General features: G+C 44.7%; 1 protein-coding gene and 1 pseudogene across 6 annotated transcripts in view; both read left to right on the top strand.

Annotated features, from left to right (window-relative positions):
* The first annotated feature begins 278 nt into the window (after positions 1-278).
* The window catches only part of TMEM41B (transmembrane protein 41B), a 32,732-nt gene continuing 13,091 nt past the window's right edge, over positions 279-19,919 (top strand). For 3 of the 6 annotated variants that reach the window (XM_030918612.1, XM_010384833.2, XM_030918616.1), the window contains exons 1-3: positions 469-912; positions 13,042-13,159; positions 19,280-19,408. In XM_030918612.1, the coding sequence (XP_030774472.1) occupies positions 792-912; positions 13,042-13,159; positions 19,280-19,408 (368 nt within the window). In that variant the 5' untranslated portion in view covers positions 469-791. Of the gene's footprint in view, positions 913-13,041; positions 13,160-19,279; positions 19,409-19,919 lie in introns of all 6 variants that reach the window. The other 3 variants (XM_030918615.1, XM_030918613.1, XM_030918614.1) reach the window with 3 other exon arrangements.
* LOC104679307 lies at positions 3,147-3,689 on the top strand (annotated as a pseudogene).

The following is a 19,919-nucleotide window of genomic DNA, read 5'->3' as shown; positions in this document are numbered from 1 at the left end:
TCCGCTTAGTTTACGAATAAGCTAAATGTAAAGCTGACTTGGGTTTAGTAGTAAGGGGGCGGCAGCAGGTAATGCAAAGCGGTTAGCTTTGGGAACAAGACAACCTGGATTCTAAGCCCATTTCTGCCATCCTGTGACCTTCACAGGTTTTACGTAGCCCTCTTTAAGCCTTAGTTTCCTGAAACTCAGGTAGGTTTTGCTCAGCCTTTGTATTTTCCACCATATTTAGACCAAGTACTCTCTGGCGCCTCCAAATTGAAGACAGCAGCTGCGGAACTGATGTAATGGGCTGAATCAGCCTCAGCCGCGAAATGCCGACTAATCACAGGCACTTCCGGCGGCCTGGACAAAAGGTTTGAAGTCCCTGGGACCGCACTTCCGGGTAATTAAGGCTGACCTTTAGACGCCAGGGACAGCGAGCCGCAGCCAGGTGACTTGGGTGCCGCGACTGCGCATACTCTCGCCCCGGCGCCAGGTGGCCACCTCTTTCTCGCGGGTGGGGCGGGGCACTGAAAGGGGCGGTCCAGGACCCTGACTTGTCTCGCGGTTACTGGGCCGGCGCGAGCGCGCGAGGCTCGGGGGCGGCACGGGGCGGGTTTAGCCTGGGGCGGGCGCTGCGGGTGTTGCAGGGCGTCGCTGTGCTAGCTGGGCTGCGGTCGTCTCGGGTGAGGAGGTCGCACCGGAAGTGGCTCTGGCTGTGGCGCTTCGGCGGAGTAAGCAGCCTGCGATAGAATTTTGTTGTTTAGGGGGCGCGGCACCGCACCGCTTCTTTCACCTTCCTTGCAGCTGCCATGGCGAAAGGCAGAGTCGCCGAACGCTCGCAGACGGGCGCTAACCACAGGACCCCCGTGGGGGACCGGGCAGCGGGGACGCGGGGTCCCGCGGCGCCTTGCAGCAGAGACCACCAGAAGGGTGAGTGGGCCCAGGGAGCAGAGCTGGGGGTGGGCGGAGGCTTCTGTGTGTCCGGAGGGAAAAAGGACCCCCGCAGGTCTCGGAGAGTTGCGGGGAAAGAGGGAGCCTGCTGGCGCCGGGGCGGGAGCAGAGACCGTGAGGGAGTTGGGCTTGGGCGCTCGCGCAGCACAAGGCCGTACGCCTAGTAGGTGCATTGTAAATGCTGTTTGAGTACAATTCACTTAGAAGAAAGGATGACACTGGTTTGTTGACGCTCAGGTAGATTGTAAGGTGGATGATAACCACGCTAGGCAGAGCTGGAAGGAGCTGTACTGTAGCATTCGTTGCGTTGTTTTTACAGATGAAGAAATTGAGGCCCAGGTGGGTATACGACTTACAAAGTCGTAAAGCCAGATCAGTGAAGTAGTAGTTAGGAGCAAGGACTTAATACTTCCAGGTGGCAGGTGGTGTGTGAGTCCCTGCCCTACTGTTTTCTTGTGATCTTGGACTTGGTAACTTTCAAAAAACCTCAGTGTCTGAACTGTGAAATGGGGGTAATAATAATATTTACTTAATAGGTGGTGCGTGGGTTAAACGAAATAATTCACGTAAAAGATTTAGAGTAACCCTTGGATATGAAGTGGGGGCTAAAATATTAGCAGTTACTTAGTTACAGCTAAGGTCACTCATTCTAAAGTGTTTTCCCCCCACTACATCATCCTGACATTTCTCATGGCTTTAGTTTTGGTTTTTGTTTTCTCTTTATTCCTACTGCCTCTATAATTACAGAATCTCACGGCTTTAAATATTGTTTTAAGGAAATAACTGTACCTAGAAACTAAATACTTTGATTCCTTGTTGGCCTGGAATTGTTCTTTAAATGATTTTAAAGCTCATAAACTTGAAGTGATCCTAAGAAGTTTGTCTGTAGCTCATACAGGTATGTTCCACCACCAGTGATGGCTAAGGAGAACTTTAGGAGTGTGTAGCAGATAATGTATTTTCAAATAATTTAAAATGTCTCCAACAGTCTAATTTGACTCTGTCACCTTTATGTATTTGGTATTTTTCCAGCTTATATACACTGAAGCCAGGTAACTTCATATAACTTTAAAAACAGAGAGATGAATCATTGTTAATGTGTAAATCAGCTCTGAATAAAAGAAAGATTGTTTTGAAGGCTCTACTACTGAGGGTGACAATATTCCAAGGTCTGCATTTCCTGAAAAAGTGTTTTCCAGATAGGGCATCCCTAAAAATTGACATCTCATTTGAGGTAGCAGCCAGTTCTACTATTCATAATTTTTACCTAAAGCTATTCAAAAAATAAAACCTTGAAACTTCCAAAGTATTCTTACTTTTTTATCTTATTTTATTACAACAAAACATTCAACACAATTATTCTTATGATGCTGTCACCTAACATCTATAGATCACAAATCTATAGGAAGACAGGGAAGGGTTGTGAAGGCATGCCTTCATGGTGAAGTAAGGCCTGTTTTTAGTGGCTTGAGACACGACATCGCTGTGTCACCTGTGCTGGAGTGCAGTGGCGTGATCATAGCTCGCTGCAGCCTCAGCCACCTGGGCTCATGCGATCTTCCCACGTCAGCCCTGCCAAGTAACTGGGACTACAAGTATGTGCCACCATGCCCAGCTAATTATTTATTTTTTATAGAGAAGGGGCCAGGGTGTCTTGAAGTCCTGGGCTCAAGTGTCTTCCTGCCTTGGCCTCCTCAAATGCTGGAATTACAAGCATGAGCCATTGTGCTTTGCCAGATAAGTAAGGTTTGGATAAGTAGAGAGAAGGGAAGGGTATTCCAGGCTAGGAGAAATAGAGTAGTAGGATTGAAGGTTAGTGTGAAACTTTTATGTGTGTAGGTAAGGAGATTACTTTGTCAGGAGCAGAGGGTTTCTGTTGGGTGTTAGTAGGCGATGAAGTTGGCCTGTTCAGGATGGTGTCAGAATGTTCCTGTAAATTCCATGATGCTTGGACATGCATTTGTATTTTATTAAGTGACATATATAACTTTGGCAAATAAGTAGTTGTCATCATATGTATGTTTGAACTATTTTACATGCTATCTGCAATGTTTGGTACATTTAGTGGATTCCTTACCATTACTCTGGCCTCTGGTCTCAGAGCTGAGCCTAGTAGTCTGTGGACCACTTTGAATACTTGAGTAAGGCAGAAGTAACACGGAAAGTCTAATTTTTGCATGATGAAGATGAGAGAGCAGACAGGAGGCGGAACTAGTTAAGAAGCTCTTGAGGATGCATCAAGCCCAGGCGGTGGTGGAAAGGCTGGAGGACACACCTAAACATGTGGAATCCCAATGCCAGGAAGCCAGGGCCAAATCTATATCCCCCCCAACATCGGGTGCCCTGTAAGTTCCAATCCTGCCCACCCACCACCTATCAACCCACCTTTTCCCCCAGGTCCCTGTCCTCCTCCCCCAGGAGCTCTGCAGGGCAATTCAGCTTTCCCCCCAGGTTGGCCCCTCATCCTGTGCCACAGCCAAGGTATCCAGGATGCCAACCCTCGGGTCCCTACCCTCCTCCATACCTACCACCTGCCCCTGGAATGCCTCCTGTGAATCCTTTGGCTCCTGGCATGGTCAGACCAGCAGTGATAGTGGACAAGAAGATACAGAAGAAGATGAAGAAAGCTCATAAAAAGATGCACAAGCACCACAAGCATAGCAAGCATTCCTCCTCCTCTTCCAGCAGTGATTCTGACTGAATACAGGCCCTGGACCCTTCCCTCAGGTCTCACCAGTTCTGCTCTCCTATCAAGCTTCAGGTGCCATGTTGTACTGGGGGAAAGTAGCCTTTGTGCTCTCCATCTCCTACCCCCACCTGAGCTTCACCTTGCTGTTGAGCCCTGAGTGGTTAGGGAAAATGGGAAGAGGATTGCCATGGCCTGGCCATCTTGTTGCTGCTTGGATAGATCATATAGCTAGTGAGTTTAGCAGGGGAGCTATTTTGTGAAGATAATGAACTAAATGTTGAAGACAAGTTTGAGATCTGTAAAATGTGATTTTTTACTTCCGCGTATAATACTTGTGATTGGGAAGGTTTGTGGAAATTTAATTATGATGAAAAACCTCTATCTTTGTTTTGTTTTGTTTTGAGATGGAGTCTCGCTCTGTCGCCCAGGCTGGAGTGCAGTGGTATGATCTTGGCTCACTGCAAGCTCCGCTGCCTGGGTTTACACCATTCTCCTGCCTCAGCCTCCGAGTATCTGAAACTACAGACACCTGCCACCATGCGGGGCTAGATTTTTGCATTTTTAGTAGAGACGGGATTTTACCATGTTAGCCAGGATGGTCTCGGTCTTCTGACCTTGTGAGCCGCCCGCCTTGTCCTCCCAAAGTGCTGGGATTACAGGTGTGAGCCACCCGCGCCCAGCCTATGTTTTTCAGTATATAAATCATGACCCTTGTGAGGGGTGTGAAATCAATTTGATGGATAATCAAAAATATACATTTTAAAATAATGGAATAGAAGAGAAAATATCAGTGCTTTGGGATTAAATGCTGGCTTTAAAAAATTTTTAAAATCTTTTCTTGAGTTATATTTATATACCAGGTCATATACATTACTTAGGCTGATATGGTGGCTCATGCTTGTAATCTCAGCACTTTGAGAGGCCGAGGCAGGCGGATCATGAGGTCAGGAGTTTGAGACCAGCCTGACTAACATGGTGAAACCTTGTCTCTACTAAAAATACAAAAATTAGCTGGGTATGGTGGCGCACACCTGTAATCTCAGCTACTTGGGAGGCTGAGGCAGGAGAATCACTTGAACCTGGGAGGCGGAGGTTGCAGTGAGCTGAGATCACACCACTGCACTGCAGCCTGGGTGATAGAGCAGTACTGGTGTAAGTAGCTGTAATGCTAAAAGGCACGTGTGTGTAATGTGGCCATAAGAAGGCACATTATAAATGTGTTTGCTATAAATTTAAATGTAGACCTATAAAAACAAGATTTATGACTTTTTAATCTATGTTTAGAACTCTTGTTAGAATTATACCCAAGGATTGTTGAATTATAATTGCCAGCATTCTCTGTTTACCAGTTTGTGTGAAAGGAGAATCTCAGAGTGGAATGTCACTAGGCTTTATTGCACCCTCATCAGTTGTTTTCTTGTGTTACTGTAGAATACAATGCTTGAGAAAGTTTGCCTAATTTTAGAGAGTGAGGAAAATATCTATCAAGTTAAACCTAGATCTTAATTTTGTTCAAATGTCTATATATTTCATCATTCAACTATAATAAGACAGGTAGCAATTAGAGACATGTCTACTCAAGGAAAACTCAGAGTAATGTTCTTTAGTCCAGTTAAACACTGACTCCTTTCACTCATCTTATTCTTTACTTTAGGACTGGTGAATTCATAATGTAAAGAAAATATTGTAGTTTTAGAGCTAGCATACTAAAAGCCTTATTTAATTTTTAACTTAAGAGGAGTACATTATTAGGCTGGGTTTGATGGCCCACACATGTAATCCCAACACTTTGGGTGGGCAAGGCAGGAGGATTGCATGAGCCCAGGAATTTGAGATCAGCCTGGGCAACATAACATAGTGGGACCCTGTCTCTATTAAAAAAATAAAAATAAAAATACAAAAATTAGCTGGGCATGATTCACGCCTGTAATCTCAGCTACTTGGGAGGCTGAGGTTAAGAGGATCTCTTGAGCCTTGGAGATCCAGGCTGCAGGGGGCCGTGATTGCACCATTGCGCTCTAGCCTGGTTGATGGAGACCCTGTTTCAAAAAAAAAAAAAAAAAAAAAAAAGACTATTACCTATTTAAGTCTTTTAAAATATTTAGCTGCATATGTACAGGATAGAAGGCTGACTGTAGGCCGGGCATCATGGCTCACGCCTGTAATCCCAGCACTTTGGGAGGCTGAGGCGGAAGGATTGCCTGAGGTCAGGAGTTCGAGACCAGCCTGGCCAATATGGTGAAACCCTGTGTATACTAAAAATACAAAAATTAGCCAGGCATGGTGGCAGGCGCCTACAGTCCCAGCTATTTGGGAGGCTGAGGCAGGAGTATTGCTTGAACCTGGGAGACTGAGGTGGAGGTTGCAGTGAGCCAAGATGGCGTCACTGCACTCCAGCCTGGGTGACAGGGCGAGATTGCATCTCAAAACAAAACAAAACAAAACAAAAGCTGACTCTTTTTCCATCTTTTTTTTTTTTCTTTTTTTCTTTTTGAGAGGGAGTTTCACTCTTGTTACCCAGGCTGGAGTGCAATGGCACGATCCCTGCTCACTGCAACCTCCGCCTCACGGGTTCAAGCGATTCTCCTGTCTCAGCCTCCCGAGTAGCCTAGATTACAGGTGCCAACCACCGTGTCTGGCTAATTTTTTACATTTTTAATAGAGACAGGGTTTCACCATGTCGGCCAGTCTGGTCTCAATCTCCCAACCTCAGGTGATCCACCTGTCTTAGTCTTCCAAAGTGCTGGGATTACAGGCATGAGCCTCTGCACCCTCCACCTTTTCCCATCTTTTAATCTTCAACAAAATTTCCACAAACTCTGTGAATCTTGCCTTCACTCTAGCCCAGTGATCTTGCTTTCCTATAAACTAAATGCCCCTTTTAACTCTACTCTTCCTTGTCGGGGGAAGGGGAATATCTAGCTAGCTAATGGTGGCATCAGCTTCTTAGGAGCACAGAGTGAACAAAGCATTTGGTACTTAACAGATGTTTAGTGGACAGCCCTAATCACAACTATATTTAAGTACATAGCTTGGATAGAAGTTCTAAAGAGAATTGCTAAGGGTTAGGGTTAGGGGGGGGAAAGATCCATCATTCTTTCTTTTTTTTTTTTGAGACGGAGTCTCGCGCCCAGGCTGGAGTGCAGTGGCCGGATCTCACTCAGCTCACTGCAAGCTCCGCCTCCTGGGTTTACGCCATTCTCCTGCCTCAGCCTCCCGAGTAGCTGGGACTACAGGCGCCCGCCAAATCGCCCGGCTAGTTTTTTGTATTTTTTAGTAGAGACGGGGTTTCACCGTGTTAGCCAGGATGGTCTCGATCTCCTGACCTCGTGATCCGCCCGTCTCGGCCTCCCAAAGTGCTGGGATTACAGGCTTGAGCCACCGCGCCCGGCCCATTCTTTCTTAAAAGTCATTCTTATGTATGCAGATATCTTCAGGATAAAAAAATTATGAATGCCCTGGTGCGGTGGCTCACGCCTGTAACCCCAGCACTTTGGGAGGCTGCGGCGGGTGGATCACCTGAGGTCAGGAGTTCGAGACCAGACTGACCAACATGGCGAAAACTCATCTCTACTAAAAATACAAAAAAGTTAGCTGGGCATGGTGGCAGGTGCCTATAATCCCAGCTACTCCGGAGGCTGAGACAGGAGAATCGCTTGAAGCCAGGAGACGGAGGTTGCAGTGAGCCAAGATCATGCCACTGCACTCTAGCCAGGGTGACAGAGCAAGACTCCCTCTACAAAAAAAAAAAAAAAAATTAATGGTTTTGAAGGTTTTAAAAGATGCTCAAAATATTAAATTATTTGTGTTAGTTTTTCTTATACTCTGCACCTGATTCTAGCAGGAAAGTAAGTTAAAACTGGGCTGGGGTAAGTTAATTGGATTTAAAAGTAGCATACCTTTAGATGGATTTAAAAGTAGCATAACTTTAAGAAGTGTATAATGTGAAGTGTATCTCCAAAACAGTTTATTATCTATGATTGGTTTATAATTAATAGCTGTCGCCCAGGATGGAGTGCAGTGGCACAATTTTGGCTTATCACAACCTTCACCTCCTGGGATCCAGCAATTCTCGTGCCTTAGCCTCCCCAGTAGCTGGGACTACAGGGGTGTGCCACCACGCCTGACTAATTTTTTATACTGTTAGTAGAGACAGGGTTTCACCCTGTTGACTAGGCTGGTCTTGAACTCTTGACCTCAAGCGATCTGCCCACCTTGGCCTTCCAAAGTGCTGCCATTACAGGAGTGAGCCACCACACCTGGCGTATAATTATAAATTATCATAATGGACGTCCTGAAAAAATAATACGCTACTTGTGTGTATAATGTGTCTTTGCTTTGATGTCAACCTATAGAAAACTCAATACTTACATTTATATTACCCTCATTCCTTACCTACTTTATTGAATAGCTTTTTATTCAATAAAATAGAGAAATAACTATTTTAGCCTTGTGAAAATGGTTTGTGTTTAAATAGGTTTTCTAGCCCAGTTTGATGTCTCATACCAGTAATCCCAGCACTTTGGGAGGCTGAGGCAGGAGGATTGCTTGAAGCCAGGAGTTCAAGACTAGCCTGGGCAAAATAGTGAGACCTGGTCTCTAAATACAAAACTAAAAAATTGCCGAGTGCAGTGGCTCACGCCTGTAATTCCAGCAGTTTGTGAGGCTGAGGTGGGCGGATCACGAGGTCAAGAGATCAAGACCATCCTGGCCAACATGGTGAAACCCCATCTCTACTAAAAATACAAAAATTATCTGGGCATGGTGGCATGCACCTGTGGTCCCACCTAGTCAGGAGGCTGAGGCAGGAGGATTGAAGTTGAAGGCATTCAACTCCCAGGAGTTGAAGGCTGCAGTGAGCTATGATTGCACCACTGCACTCCAGCCTGGGCAACAGAGTGAGACACTGTCTCATAAAAGTAAATAAATAATAAATAAATAAATGGGATTTATATTTATAAACCAAAACAACATTTTTTATTCAATTGGATTTTAGTACACCCTGATGTTTTTGAAGTTTTCGCTGATGATGCTTTTTTTTTTCAGAGAATATAACTTATGAGTGAATGTAACTTATTAGGAGGCCTCAAGATATGTATTAAATTAGATAGTAACCAGAGCATAAATGTAACGGACAGTTAGCCATTTGTTATTACAAGATTCTGCAGAGACCTTTTCAGGTTTGACCTACCTGAGATGTTTAAAGTATGTTTTTAATTCTCTGTGCTTCTAAAAAGCATACGTATCAATACGTCTGTGGGTTAATGAACTAGAGTACTAAGAGACAGGCATGCTTGGTTTATTGTTCCACCGAAGGTACCTTTTGTGCTATATTATGATCCTCTTCCTTCCTGCAATAAATTTCAGAAATAAGAGATGAGCAAATCTTTTTGAGATTAACATGAAACATAACAAAGTTAGAATAATAGGGACTGGTTGGAGGCTGGGCGCGATGGCTCACACCTGTAATCCTAACACTTTGGTAGGCCAAGGTGGGCGGATCACCTGAGGTCAGGAGTTCAAGACCAGCCTGGCCAACAATGTGAAACTCTGTTTCTACTAAAAATACAAAAATTAGTTGGTCCTGGTGGCACGTGCCTGTAATCCCAGCTACTCCGGAGGCTGAAAGGGGAGAATCACTTGAACCTGGGAGGCAGAGGTTGCAGTTAGCTGAGATCAGGCCACTGCACTCCAGGCTGGGCGACAGAGCAAGACTCCGTCTCAAAAAAAAGAAGAAGAAGAAGAAGAATAGGGACTAGTTGGGAAGTTAGATTGATTGTTTACTGAAAGTGGGAAAAGATTATTTAGTTTTTCACATAACTAAAACCTTATAGAAAACTTGCTAAATTTAATGAATAGGTAAGAATAATTTATATTTAGTATTATCAAAGCACTAACCTAAGCAATTCTTATTTCAACAGAAATTACAGGTTAATTATAAATAGATATTAAAATGCTTTGGAGACTGGGCACGTTCACTCACGCCTGTAATCCCAGCACTTTGGTAGGCCAAGGTGGGCAGATCACCTGAGGTCAGGAGTTCAAGACCAGTCTGGCTAACATGGTGAAACTAGCTGGGCGTGGTGGTGCACGTCTGTAATCCCAGCTACCTGGGAGACTGAGGCAAGAGAATCACTTGGACCAGCCTGGCTGATATGGTGAAACCCCATCTCTACCAAAAATACAAAAACAATTAGCCGGATATGGTGGCACATGCCTGTAATCCCAGCTACTCGGTAGGCTGAGGCAGGAGAATTGCTTGAACCTGGGAGGTGGAGGTTGCAGTGAGCCAAGATCACGCCACTGCACTCCAGCCTGGGCAACAGAGCGAGACTCCTTCTCAAACAACAACAACAACAAAATGCTTTGGAAATACACTTCACATTATTTGGTTCCTTTTAGAGATAGGGTCTCACTGTGTTGCCCAGGCCCGAATCAAAGTTCTGCACTGAAACGATTCTCCTGACTCAGCTTCTTGAGTAGTTGGGACTATAGGTGTACACCACCACCACTATGGCTCAGGAATTTTTTTTAATAAATAGATAGTGCAGTCTCCTTCTTTGGGCCTCTTACTTGTAAAAGTGGGCCAGATTTTAGCTTTTCAAACTTTAATGTGTGTGAAGATCACATGAATATCATTAAAATGTAGATTTTTGCTTCAGTGGGAATCTGAATTTCCATCAAGCTTCCTGATAATGCTGATTCGTGTAGTCTACCAATAGCAAGGAGCCAGTTGGTTTCTATTTCTCTATGTGTTCAACATAGAATTTAGCAATACCTAGTCAGGGCTCAATGGTACATACCTGTAGTCCCAGCTACTTAAGGGGCTGAGGTGGGAGGATTGCTGGGGCCCAGGAGTTCAAGTCCAGCCTGTCCAACATAGGGAGACCCTGTCTCTTTGGGGGGAAAAACATAAGCAAAATCTTACTAATTCCAGTTGTAGTGAGACAAGGGATAAAATGAAGCTTATCTTTTTTTTTTTTTTTTTTTTTTTTTTTTTTTTTTTTTTTTTGAGACGGAGTCTTGCTCTGTGGCCCAGGCTGGAGTGCAGTGGCTGGATCTCAGCTTACTGCAAGCTCCGCCTCCCGGGTTTACGCCATTCTCCTGCCTCAGCCTCCCCAGTAGCTGGGACTACAGGCGCCCACCACCTCGCCTGGCTAGTTTTTTTGTATTTTTTAGTAGAGACAGGGTTTCACCAGGTTAGCCAGGATGGTCTCGATCTCCTGACCTCGTGATCCACCCATCTCGGCCTCCCAAAGTGCTGAGATTACAGGCTTGAGCCACCGCGCCCAGCCTTGAAGCTTATCTTTTATTTAGTCAAGACTTTTTGGTTGAAAGGAATAGACATCAGTTTAAACTAAGAAAAATAAAAAGGAAGATTGTTAAACAAGAGAAAAAGAATATAAGAAATAATCTCACTGGCATTTATGAGCAAGAAATAGAGCTAGGCATCAGGGGAAGTGGAACATTAGAAATCAGCAAGTAACTTAGCTATATTTCCCAATTCTGCTTCTCTGGGTTTCTGTTCCAACCTCTCCTATTTTCTGATACATGTCTTTGGCTTACCACTTTGGCTTACTATGTCCTCCACCATTTAACCTTTTAGCTCCAAGTCCCACTATCCCTTGACAACCAGTATCTCTTTTAGTTCAAATTATCAAGAGAAAATCTGGTCAGCCAGTAATGATTTGTTTCTACTTGGGTCAAGTGTCCAACCCTGGGCCAGAGAGCCTTCTGGGTTTGGGAGGGTAAAATGTAAGAATAGGGGCTCCTGAGATTGGCCCCCTTATGGGACAAGGGAAGGGTGTTAATTCAAGGGAAGGGAGACAAGGTAGAGCAGCAATGACAGCTGTCTAATACACATTTATAAACTTTTATGAAGAAGGATTTGCTAAAGTAGTAGAGTATAGGCAGTTCAGTACTTTTAGGATACTTTATAAAAGCATGTTTGAAAGCCACCTGTGCAATAGTTGAATCCATTCTAAGGGAACTAAAAATCATAAATCTGAATTATAGTATGCATTTTTTTTTTTTTTTTTTTGAAATGGAGTCTCACTTTGTCACCTAGGCTGGAGTGCAGTGGTGTGATCTCGGCTCACTGCAAGCTCCACCTCCCGGGTTCACGCCATTCTCCTGCCTCAGCCTCCCAAGTGGCTGGGACTATAGGCGCCTGCCACCACGCCCAGCTAATTTTTTGTATTTTTAGGAGAGACAAGGTTTCACCGTGTTAGCCAGGATGGTCTCGATCTCCTGACATTGTGATCCGCCCACCTCGGCCTCCCAGAGTGCTGGGATTACAGGCATGGGCCATCGTGCCCGGACATATAGTGTACATATTTTAAAATACTTTTGAGTATTGTCAGTGTACACAAGGAATAATGGTAAAATAAAAATTGAGTCACCCACTCCTACCTCTTCCCCAGTGAGCACAATGTAAAGTTGTCCTGGCCTCCGTGCTATTGACCAGTTCCTGGCAGAACAGCCCTGTACTTTCTTCTACTTACTGTTTCCTGAATCTCATTCTGTACTTTTATCATTCATATAATTTTTTAAGCTAATACTGAGATTACCTTTTGTGGGACTACAGATATTCTCCCATTGTTGGAGTTACAGAGGTACCCAAAACATTTGAGATTCAAGTTTATATTCCGATGCATTTGGTATAAAGAGAAAGTAACATTTCTCCAGTTGCATTTGTGAATATTTGTGTTCTTAAAACAGTTGAAGTAATTGCCAAATTACCTCATTTTTCCAAAAGGGCCATTTTGTCTATGCTGTTGGCTCCCAGTATAGAAATATGAAATTGACAGTATGTGATAAAATTTAGAGCATTTAGAACAATGTTCTTTTTTTCCCCTTTGGCTTCTCAATAAGCCAGTGCTACAGAGTCTGGTGTTCTGCTTTTTCATACTTCTAAAATGGATATATCCCCCAAAAGTAATATGTCCAGTTATGAACTTCAAGTACTATACAGTGCTTAAATTTAATTAATTTTTTTTTTGAGATGAAGTTTTGCTCTTGTTGCCCGGTCTGGAGTGCAATGGCTCTATCTCCGCTCACTGCAACCTCCACCTCCCGAATTCAAGCGATTCTCCTGCCTCAGCCTCTCAGATAGCTGGGATTACAGGCATGCACCACCACGCCCAGCTAATTTTGTATTTTTAGTAGAGACGGAGTTTCTCCATGTTGGTCAGGTTGGTCTCGAACTCCCAATCTCAAGTGATTTGCCTGCCTCGGCTTCCCAAAGTGCTGGGATTACAGGCGTAAGCCACCACGCCCAGCCCAGTGCTTAAATTTAATGTCACATCGTTTTAGGCAAAAGTACACACCATTATCTGGAAGGAAAGCATTTACAGAAATTACTTGCTGGCATGTCTTTCTTCATATTTATCTTAATTATATCTTCTTTTTTCTTCCAGAAAAATCCTGGGCAGAAGCTGGATCAGCAGGAATGTCACTCCTAATATTGGTGTCCATTTTCTTATCTGCAGCTTTTGTTATGTTTTTGGTATATAAAAATTTTCCTCAGCTTAGTGAGTAAGTATACTGAGAAATAAACTGAAAATGTATAGATATTTGTAAGATGATGGCCGGGCGCGGTGGCTCAAGCCCGTAATCCCAGCATTTTGGGAGGCCGAGACGGGCGGATCACGAGGTCAGGAGAGCAAGACTATCCTGGCTAACACGGTGAAACCCCATCTCTACTAAAAAATACAAAAAGAACTAGCCGGGCGAGGTGGCGGGCGCCTGTAGTCCCAGCTACTCGGGAGGCTGAGGCAGGAGAATGGCGTAAACCCGGGAGGCGGAGCTTGCAGTGAGCTGAGATCCGGCCACTGCACTCCAGCCTGGGCAACAGAGTGAGACTCCGTCTCAAAAAAAAAAAAAAAAAAAGATGAAAGTGGATTAAGGCCAAGTGCAGTGGCTGACGCCTGTAATCTCAACACTTTGGGAGGCCGAAGTGGATGGATTGGTTGAGTCCAGGAGTGTCAGACCAGCCTGGGCAACACGGCAAAACCCATGTGGAAATACATACATATTTGTGTATTTTTTATATATATGTTAAATATATATGTTAAAATACACACACACACACACACACACACATATATATATATATATATATATATTTTTTTTTTTTTTTTTTTTGAGGCGGAGTCTCGCTCTGTCGCCCGGACTGGAGTGCGGTGGCCAGATCTCAGCTCACTGCAAGCTCCGCCTCCCGGGTTTACGCCATTCTCCTGCCTCAGCCTCCCGAGTAGCTGGGACTACAGGCGCCCGCCACCTCGCCCAGCTAGTTTTTGTATTTTTAGTAGAGACGGGGTTTCACTGTGTTAGCCAGGATGGTCTCGATCTCCTGACCTCGTGATTCGCCCGTCTCGGCCTCCCAAAGTGCTGGGATTACAGGCTTGAGCCACCACGCCCGGCCATATATATATTTTTGAGACAGAGTCTTGCCCTGTCATCCAAGCTGGAGTGCAGTGGCGTGATCTGAGCTCACTGTAAGCCCTGCCTCCCAGATTCAAGCAATTCTGCCTCAACCCCCGATTAGCTGGGATTATAGGGGTGGGCCACCTCATCCAGCTAATTTTTGTATTTTTAGTAGAGACGGGTTTCACCATGTTGGCCAGGCTGGTCTCAAACTCCTGACCTCAGGTGATCCACCTGCTTCGGCCCCCCAAAGTGCTGGGATTACAGGTGTGAGCCACCGTGCCCAGCCTGGAAATACATTTTAGAAGGGCAAAATATTCCACAGCTATTAAACCCTGGTAATACCACCCTGGTATAATCATAGATTATATAAAGGACTACTAAGATGTAGTTAGACTTTCAACCAGGGCCAGCCTGATGTGGTAATGGAGAACTATGAAATGTGTTTTAAAAGTATCAGGAAGGGCCGGGCGCGGTGGCTCAAGCCTGTAATCCCAGCACTTTGGGAGGCCGAGACGGGCGGATCACGAGGTCAGGAGATCGAGACCATCTTGGCTAACACGGTGAAACCCCGTCTCTACTAAAAATACAAAAAAACTAGCCGGGCGAGGTGGCGGGCGCCTGTAGTCCCAGCTACTCTGGAGGCTGAGGCAGGAGAATGGCGTAAACCCGGGAGGCGGAGCTTACAGTGAGCTGAGATCCGGCCACTGCACTCCAGTCCGGGCGACAGAGCGGGACTCCGCCTCAAAAAAAAAAGAAAAAAAAAAGTATCAGGAAGGTCATGTTTTCTCCAAATTGCCTTCAATCACAATTCTTTTTTTTTTTTCTTTTCTTCAATTTTCATTTTTTTTCTTTTCTTCACTCTATCGCCCAGGCTGGAGCACAGTGGTATTAATTTTGGCTTACTGCAATCTCTGCCTCCTCTCCTGAGTTGAAGGGATTTTTGTGCTTCAGCCCCCTGAGTAGTTGGGATTATAGGTGTACGCCACCATGGCTGGCTAATTTTTATATTTTTAGTAGAGATGGGGTTTTACCATGTTGGCCAGGCTGGTCCCAAACTCCTGGCCTCAAGTGATCCACCCACCTTGGCCTCCCAGAGTACTAGGATTACAGGCGTGAGCCACTGTGCACAGCCCACAATTTTTTTTTTGGAGACTGAGTTTCTTTTTTTATTATTATTATTTTTTATTTTATTTTATTTTCTTTGGAGACTGAGTTTCGAGATTGTTGCCCAGGCTGGAGTGCAATGGTGCCGTCTCAGCTCACTGCAACCTCCACCTCCTGGGTTCAAGCAGTTCTCTTGCCTCAGTCTCCCGAGTAGTTGGAATTACAGATTTGCGCCACCACACTTGGCTAAGTTTTGTATTTTTAGTAGAGTTGTGGTTTTGCCATGTTGGCCAGGCTGGTCTTGAGCTCCTGGCCTCATGTGATCTGTCCACCTTGACCTCCCAAAGTGCTAGGATTACAGGCGTGAGCCACTGTGCCCAGCCTAGAGTCTTTTTAGTTTTATAAATTTCATAAGTAGGAACCTTTAGTTTACTGGGTGTCTCATTTGACTTGAGAAAACAGCACTGGGGCTCACACCTCTTTTTTTGTTTTGTTTTGTTTTGTTTTGTTTTAAGGGCAGGGTCTTGCTCTGTTACCCAGGCTGAAGTGTAGTGGCACAATTACGGCTCACTGCAGCCTCAACCTCCTGGGCTGAAACGATCCCCTACCTCAGTTTCCCGAATAGCTAGGAGTACAGGCCTGCACCACCATGCTCTGCTAGTTTTTAAATTTTTTTGTAGAGACATGGTGGGTGCTGGGATTACAGGTGTGAGTCACTGTTCCCAGTCATAGCTCAGTTAAATTTTTTTTACCATGTAAACAAATGAGGGCTCATGCCTGTAGTCCTAGCACTTTGGGAGGCTGAGGTGGGAGGATCATTTGAATCCAGGAGTTTGAGAACAGCCTGGGTCACGTAGCGAGGCCCCGTCTGTCTAAAAAACTTTTTTTTTTTTTTTTTTTTTTTTGAGACAGATTCTCACTGTTGCCCAAGCTGGAGTGCAGTGGTGCAGTCTCAGCTCACTGCAACCTCCGCCTCCCAGGCTGAAGCAGTTCTCCTGCCTCAGTCTCCCAAGTAGCTGGGACTACAGGCACACGCCGCCATACCTAGCTAATTTTTTTGTATTTTAGTAGAGACCAAAGTTTCACCTTGTTGCCCAGGCTGGTCGTGAACTCCTGAGCTCAGACAATCCGCCCACCTTGTCTTCCCAGAGTGCTGGGATTACAGGCGTGAGCCACCGCGCCCGGCCAAAAAGCTTTTTTTTGAGATGGAGTCTCGCTTGCTCTGTTACCCAGGCTGGAGTGCAGTGGTGCAATCTCGGCTCACTGCAGCCCCCACCTCCCAGTTCAAGCGACTCTCCTGTCTCAGCCTCCCAAGTAGCTGGAACTGTAGGTGTGTGCCACCATGCCTGGCTAATTTTTGTATTTTTAGTACAGATAGGGTTTCACCATGCTGCCCAGGCTGGTGTTGAACTCCTGACCTCGTGATTCACCTGTCTTGGCCTCCCAAAGTGCTGGGATTACAGGTGTGAGCCACTGTGCCCGGCCTATAAAATTTTTAAAACTAGCAGAGTGGCCTGACTTGGTGGCTCATGCCTGTAACCCTAGCACTTTGGGAGGCTGAGGTAGTTAGATCACCTGAGGTCAGGAGTTCGAGACCAGCCTGTCTAACATGGTGAAACCCCATCTCTACTAAAAATACAAAAATTAGCCAGGTGTGGTGGCAGGTGCCTGTAGTCTCAGCTACTTGGGAGGCTGAGGCAGGAGAATGGTGTGAACCCGGGAAGCGGGGCTTGCAGTGAGTTGAGATAGCGCCACTGCACTCCAACCTGGGTGACAGAGCGAGACTGTCTTAAAAAAAAAAAAAAAAGAGGCCGGGCGCGGTGGCTTAAGCCTGTGATCCCAGCGCTTTGGGAGGCCGAGACGGGCGGATCACGAGGTCAGGAGATCGAGACCATCCTGGCTCACGTGGTGAAACCCCGTCTCTACTAAAAAAAAAAAAATACAAAAAAACTAGCTGGGCGAGGTGGTGGGCGCCTGTAGTCCCAGCTACTTGGGAGGCTGAGGCAGGAGAATGGCGTAAACCCGGGAGGCGGAGCTTGCAGTGAGCTGAGATCCGGCCACTGCACTCCTGCCTGGGCGACAGAGCGAGACTCCGTCTCAAAAAAAAAAACCAAAAAAAACAAACTAGCAGAGCATAGTGGCACGTGCCTGCAGCCCCAGCTACTCAGTAGGCTGAGGTGAGAGGATCGCTTGAACCTAGGAGATGAAGGTAATAGTGAGCTGTGATCGTGCCATTGCACTCCATCCAGCCTGAGTGACAGAGCATGGGAGCCTGCCTGTAGAACAAACAAAAAACGATCGTAATATGCATGAAACACAAAGGTGATTATTCGAGGCTTCCCTAAGCAAGAAATCATTCAGTTCCAAACAAAGTGCCAAATATAGAGTAAAAGTAATGGAAAACTTGCAGTTTTTTGTGAATTCAAGAAAATAAGCTATGAATTTGTTACATTTTTACTTAATTTTCATTGTAAATTATTATTTGGTTTATCATCAGGATTACCCAAAATGGTGTTACATGTTTTTCATATACTAACATCTGTGGTTCATTTCTTTTTTTCTTTTTTTTTTTTTTTTTGAGACAGAGTCTCACTCTGTTGCCCACGCTGGAGGGCAGTGGCACAATCTCAGCTCACTGCAACCTCTGCCTCCTGGGTTCAAGTGATTCTCCTGCCTCAGCCTCCCGAGTAGCTGGGATTACAGGTGTGCACCACCACACCTAGCTAATTTTTGTATTTTTAGTAGAGACGGGATTTCAATATGTTGGCCAGGCTGGTCTTGAACTCCTGACCTCAGGCGATCCACCCGCCTCAGCCTCCCAAAGTGCTGGGGTTACAGGCGTGAGCCACCACGTGCCTGGTCAGTGGCTCATTTCTTATATTCAAGTCAAAATTTATTTCGATGTTGGAACAAATGCCTTTAACCCTTGGTTTGTGTCATCCAGAACTTTCATGTATAAATTACCTGTCTCATTTTGCTGAGACATTAAAAAGAAAAAATTGCCTGTCTCATGAAATTATATTAAAGCATTAAAAAATAATTTATAGCTGGGTACAGTTGCTCACTCCTGTAATCCTAGCACGTTGGGAGGCCAAGGTGGGCAGATCACCTGAGGTCAGGAGTTTGAGACCAGCCTGGCCAACATGGTAAAACCCCATCTCTACTAAAAATACAAAAATTAGCCAGGCATGGTGGGATGCGCCTGTCATCCCAGCTACTTGGGAGGCTGAGGCAGGAAACTCACCTGAACCCGGGAGGTGGAGGTTGCGGTGAGCCGAGATCACGCTAATGCACTCCAGCCTGGGCACACAGCGTGAGACTCTGTGTCAAAAAAATAATAAAAATAAAATTAATAATAATTTATAGGCCAGGTGCGGTGGCTCACTCCTGTAATCCTAGCACTTTGGGAGGCCAAAGCAGAAGGATCACTTGAGAACAGGAATTTGAGACTAGCCTGGCAACATGGTGAAACTCCCTCTCTACTAAAAATACAAAAGTTAACTGGGCGAGGTGATGTACACCTGTGATCCCAGCTACTCAGAAGGCTGAGGCAGGAGAATTGTTTGTACCTAGGAGGCAGAGATTGCAGTGAACTGAGATTCCACCACTGCACTGCAGCCTGGGCAACAGAGCAAGACTCTATGTCTCAAAACAGAAGAAAACGTTATAAACTTTTAAACTTAAAAATTGCTAATTTAGACTTAACAGGCCGGGCGCGGTGGCTCAAACCTGTAATCCCAGCACTTTGGGAGGCCGAGACGGGCGGATCACGAGGTCAGGAGATCGAGACCATCCTGGCTAATACGGTGAAACCCCGTCTCTACTAAAAAAATACAAAAAACTAGCCGGGCACGGTGGCGGGCGCCTGTAGTCCCAGCTACTCGGGAGGCTGAGGCAGGAGAATGGCGGGAACCCGGGAGGCGGAGCTTGCAGTGAGCTGAGATCCGGCCACTGTACTCCAGCCTGGGCGACAGAGCCAGACTCCGTCTCAAAAAAAAAAAAAAAAAAGACTTAACAGATCAAGGCATCAAATCATTTTGGATAAAACTTCATGTCGTGAACTTGACTTTGATATTATCTTGGCAAAATTCTCTTCTAAAATTTTTCACTTTATTTCTTTAGAGAAGAAAGAGTGAATATGAAGGTTCCCAGAGATATGGATGATGCCAAGGCTCTAGGAAAAGTTTTATCCAAATATAAGGACACCTTTTATGTTCAAGTACTTGTAGCTTATTTTGCTACATATATTTTGTATCCTTTTAACTGAAAACATGTTTTCTAATTTTGTTCAAGAAAAAGTATAAAAGTCTGCTCTTCATTTATACATATTTTCCTTTTAAAATTTGTTGTTGCAGTGTAACTATATTAAATAATTGAAAATTTGAAATGGAAACAAATTATCACTTTAACAGTTTCCTGAACTGTTTTTATGTCTGAATATTATCACAAGTTCTTTTGGTTCTTTTGTATTCTGCTTTTTTCACTTATCAAACATTTTCCTTTACTGCATATTATTTTATGGGTTTGATTTATAATTGTATTAATTAACTGATGATATTAGTTTATATAAGTATTTTAAATTACTAGTCAAAATAGTATTTTTATAATTGTTCTCTTAGGTTTGGAGGTATGTGTTAATTTTTATAGATATGTATTATGAATCTCCTTTGTTCATGATTTTTTTCTTGCCTTGTTTCCTTTGTAAAAATTCTTAAGATACTTATTCAAAGGAATGAATTTTTTTTACAATTTGATAGATATT

This window comes from Rhinopithecus roxellana, chromosome 15 (genome assembly GCF_007565055.1).
Source record: "Rhinopithecus roxellana isolate Shanxi Qingling chromosome 15, ASM756505v1, whole genome shotgun sequence".
NCBI lineage: Eukaryota > Metazoa > Chordata > Mammalia > Primates > Cercopithecidae > Rhinopithecus > Rhinopithecus roxellana.
This window is presented reverse-complemented; position numbering and strand designations above follow the sequence as displayed.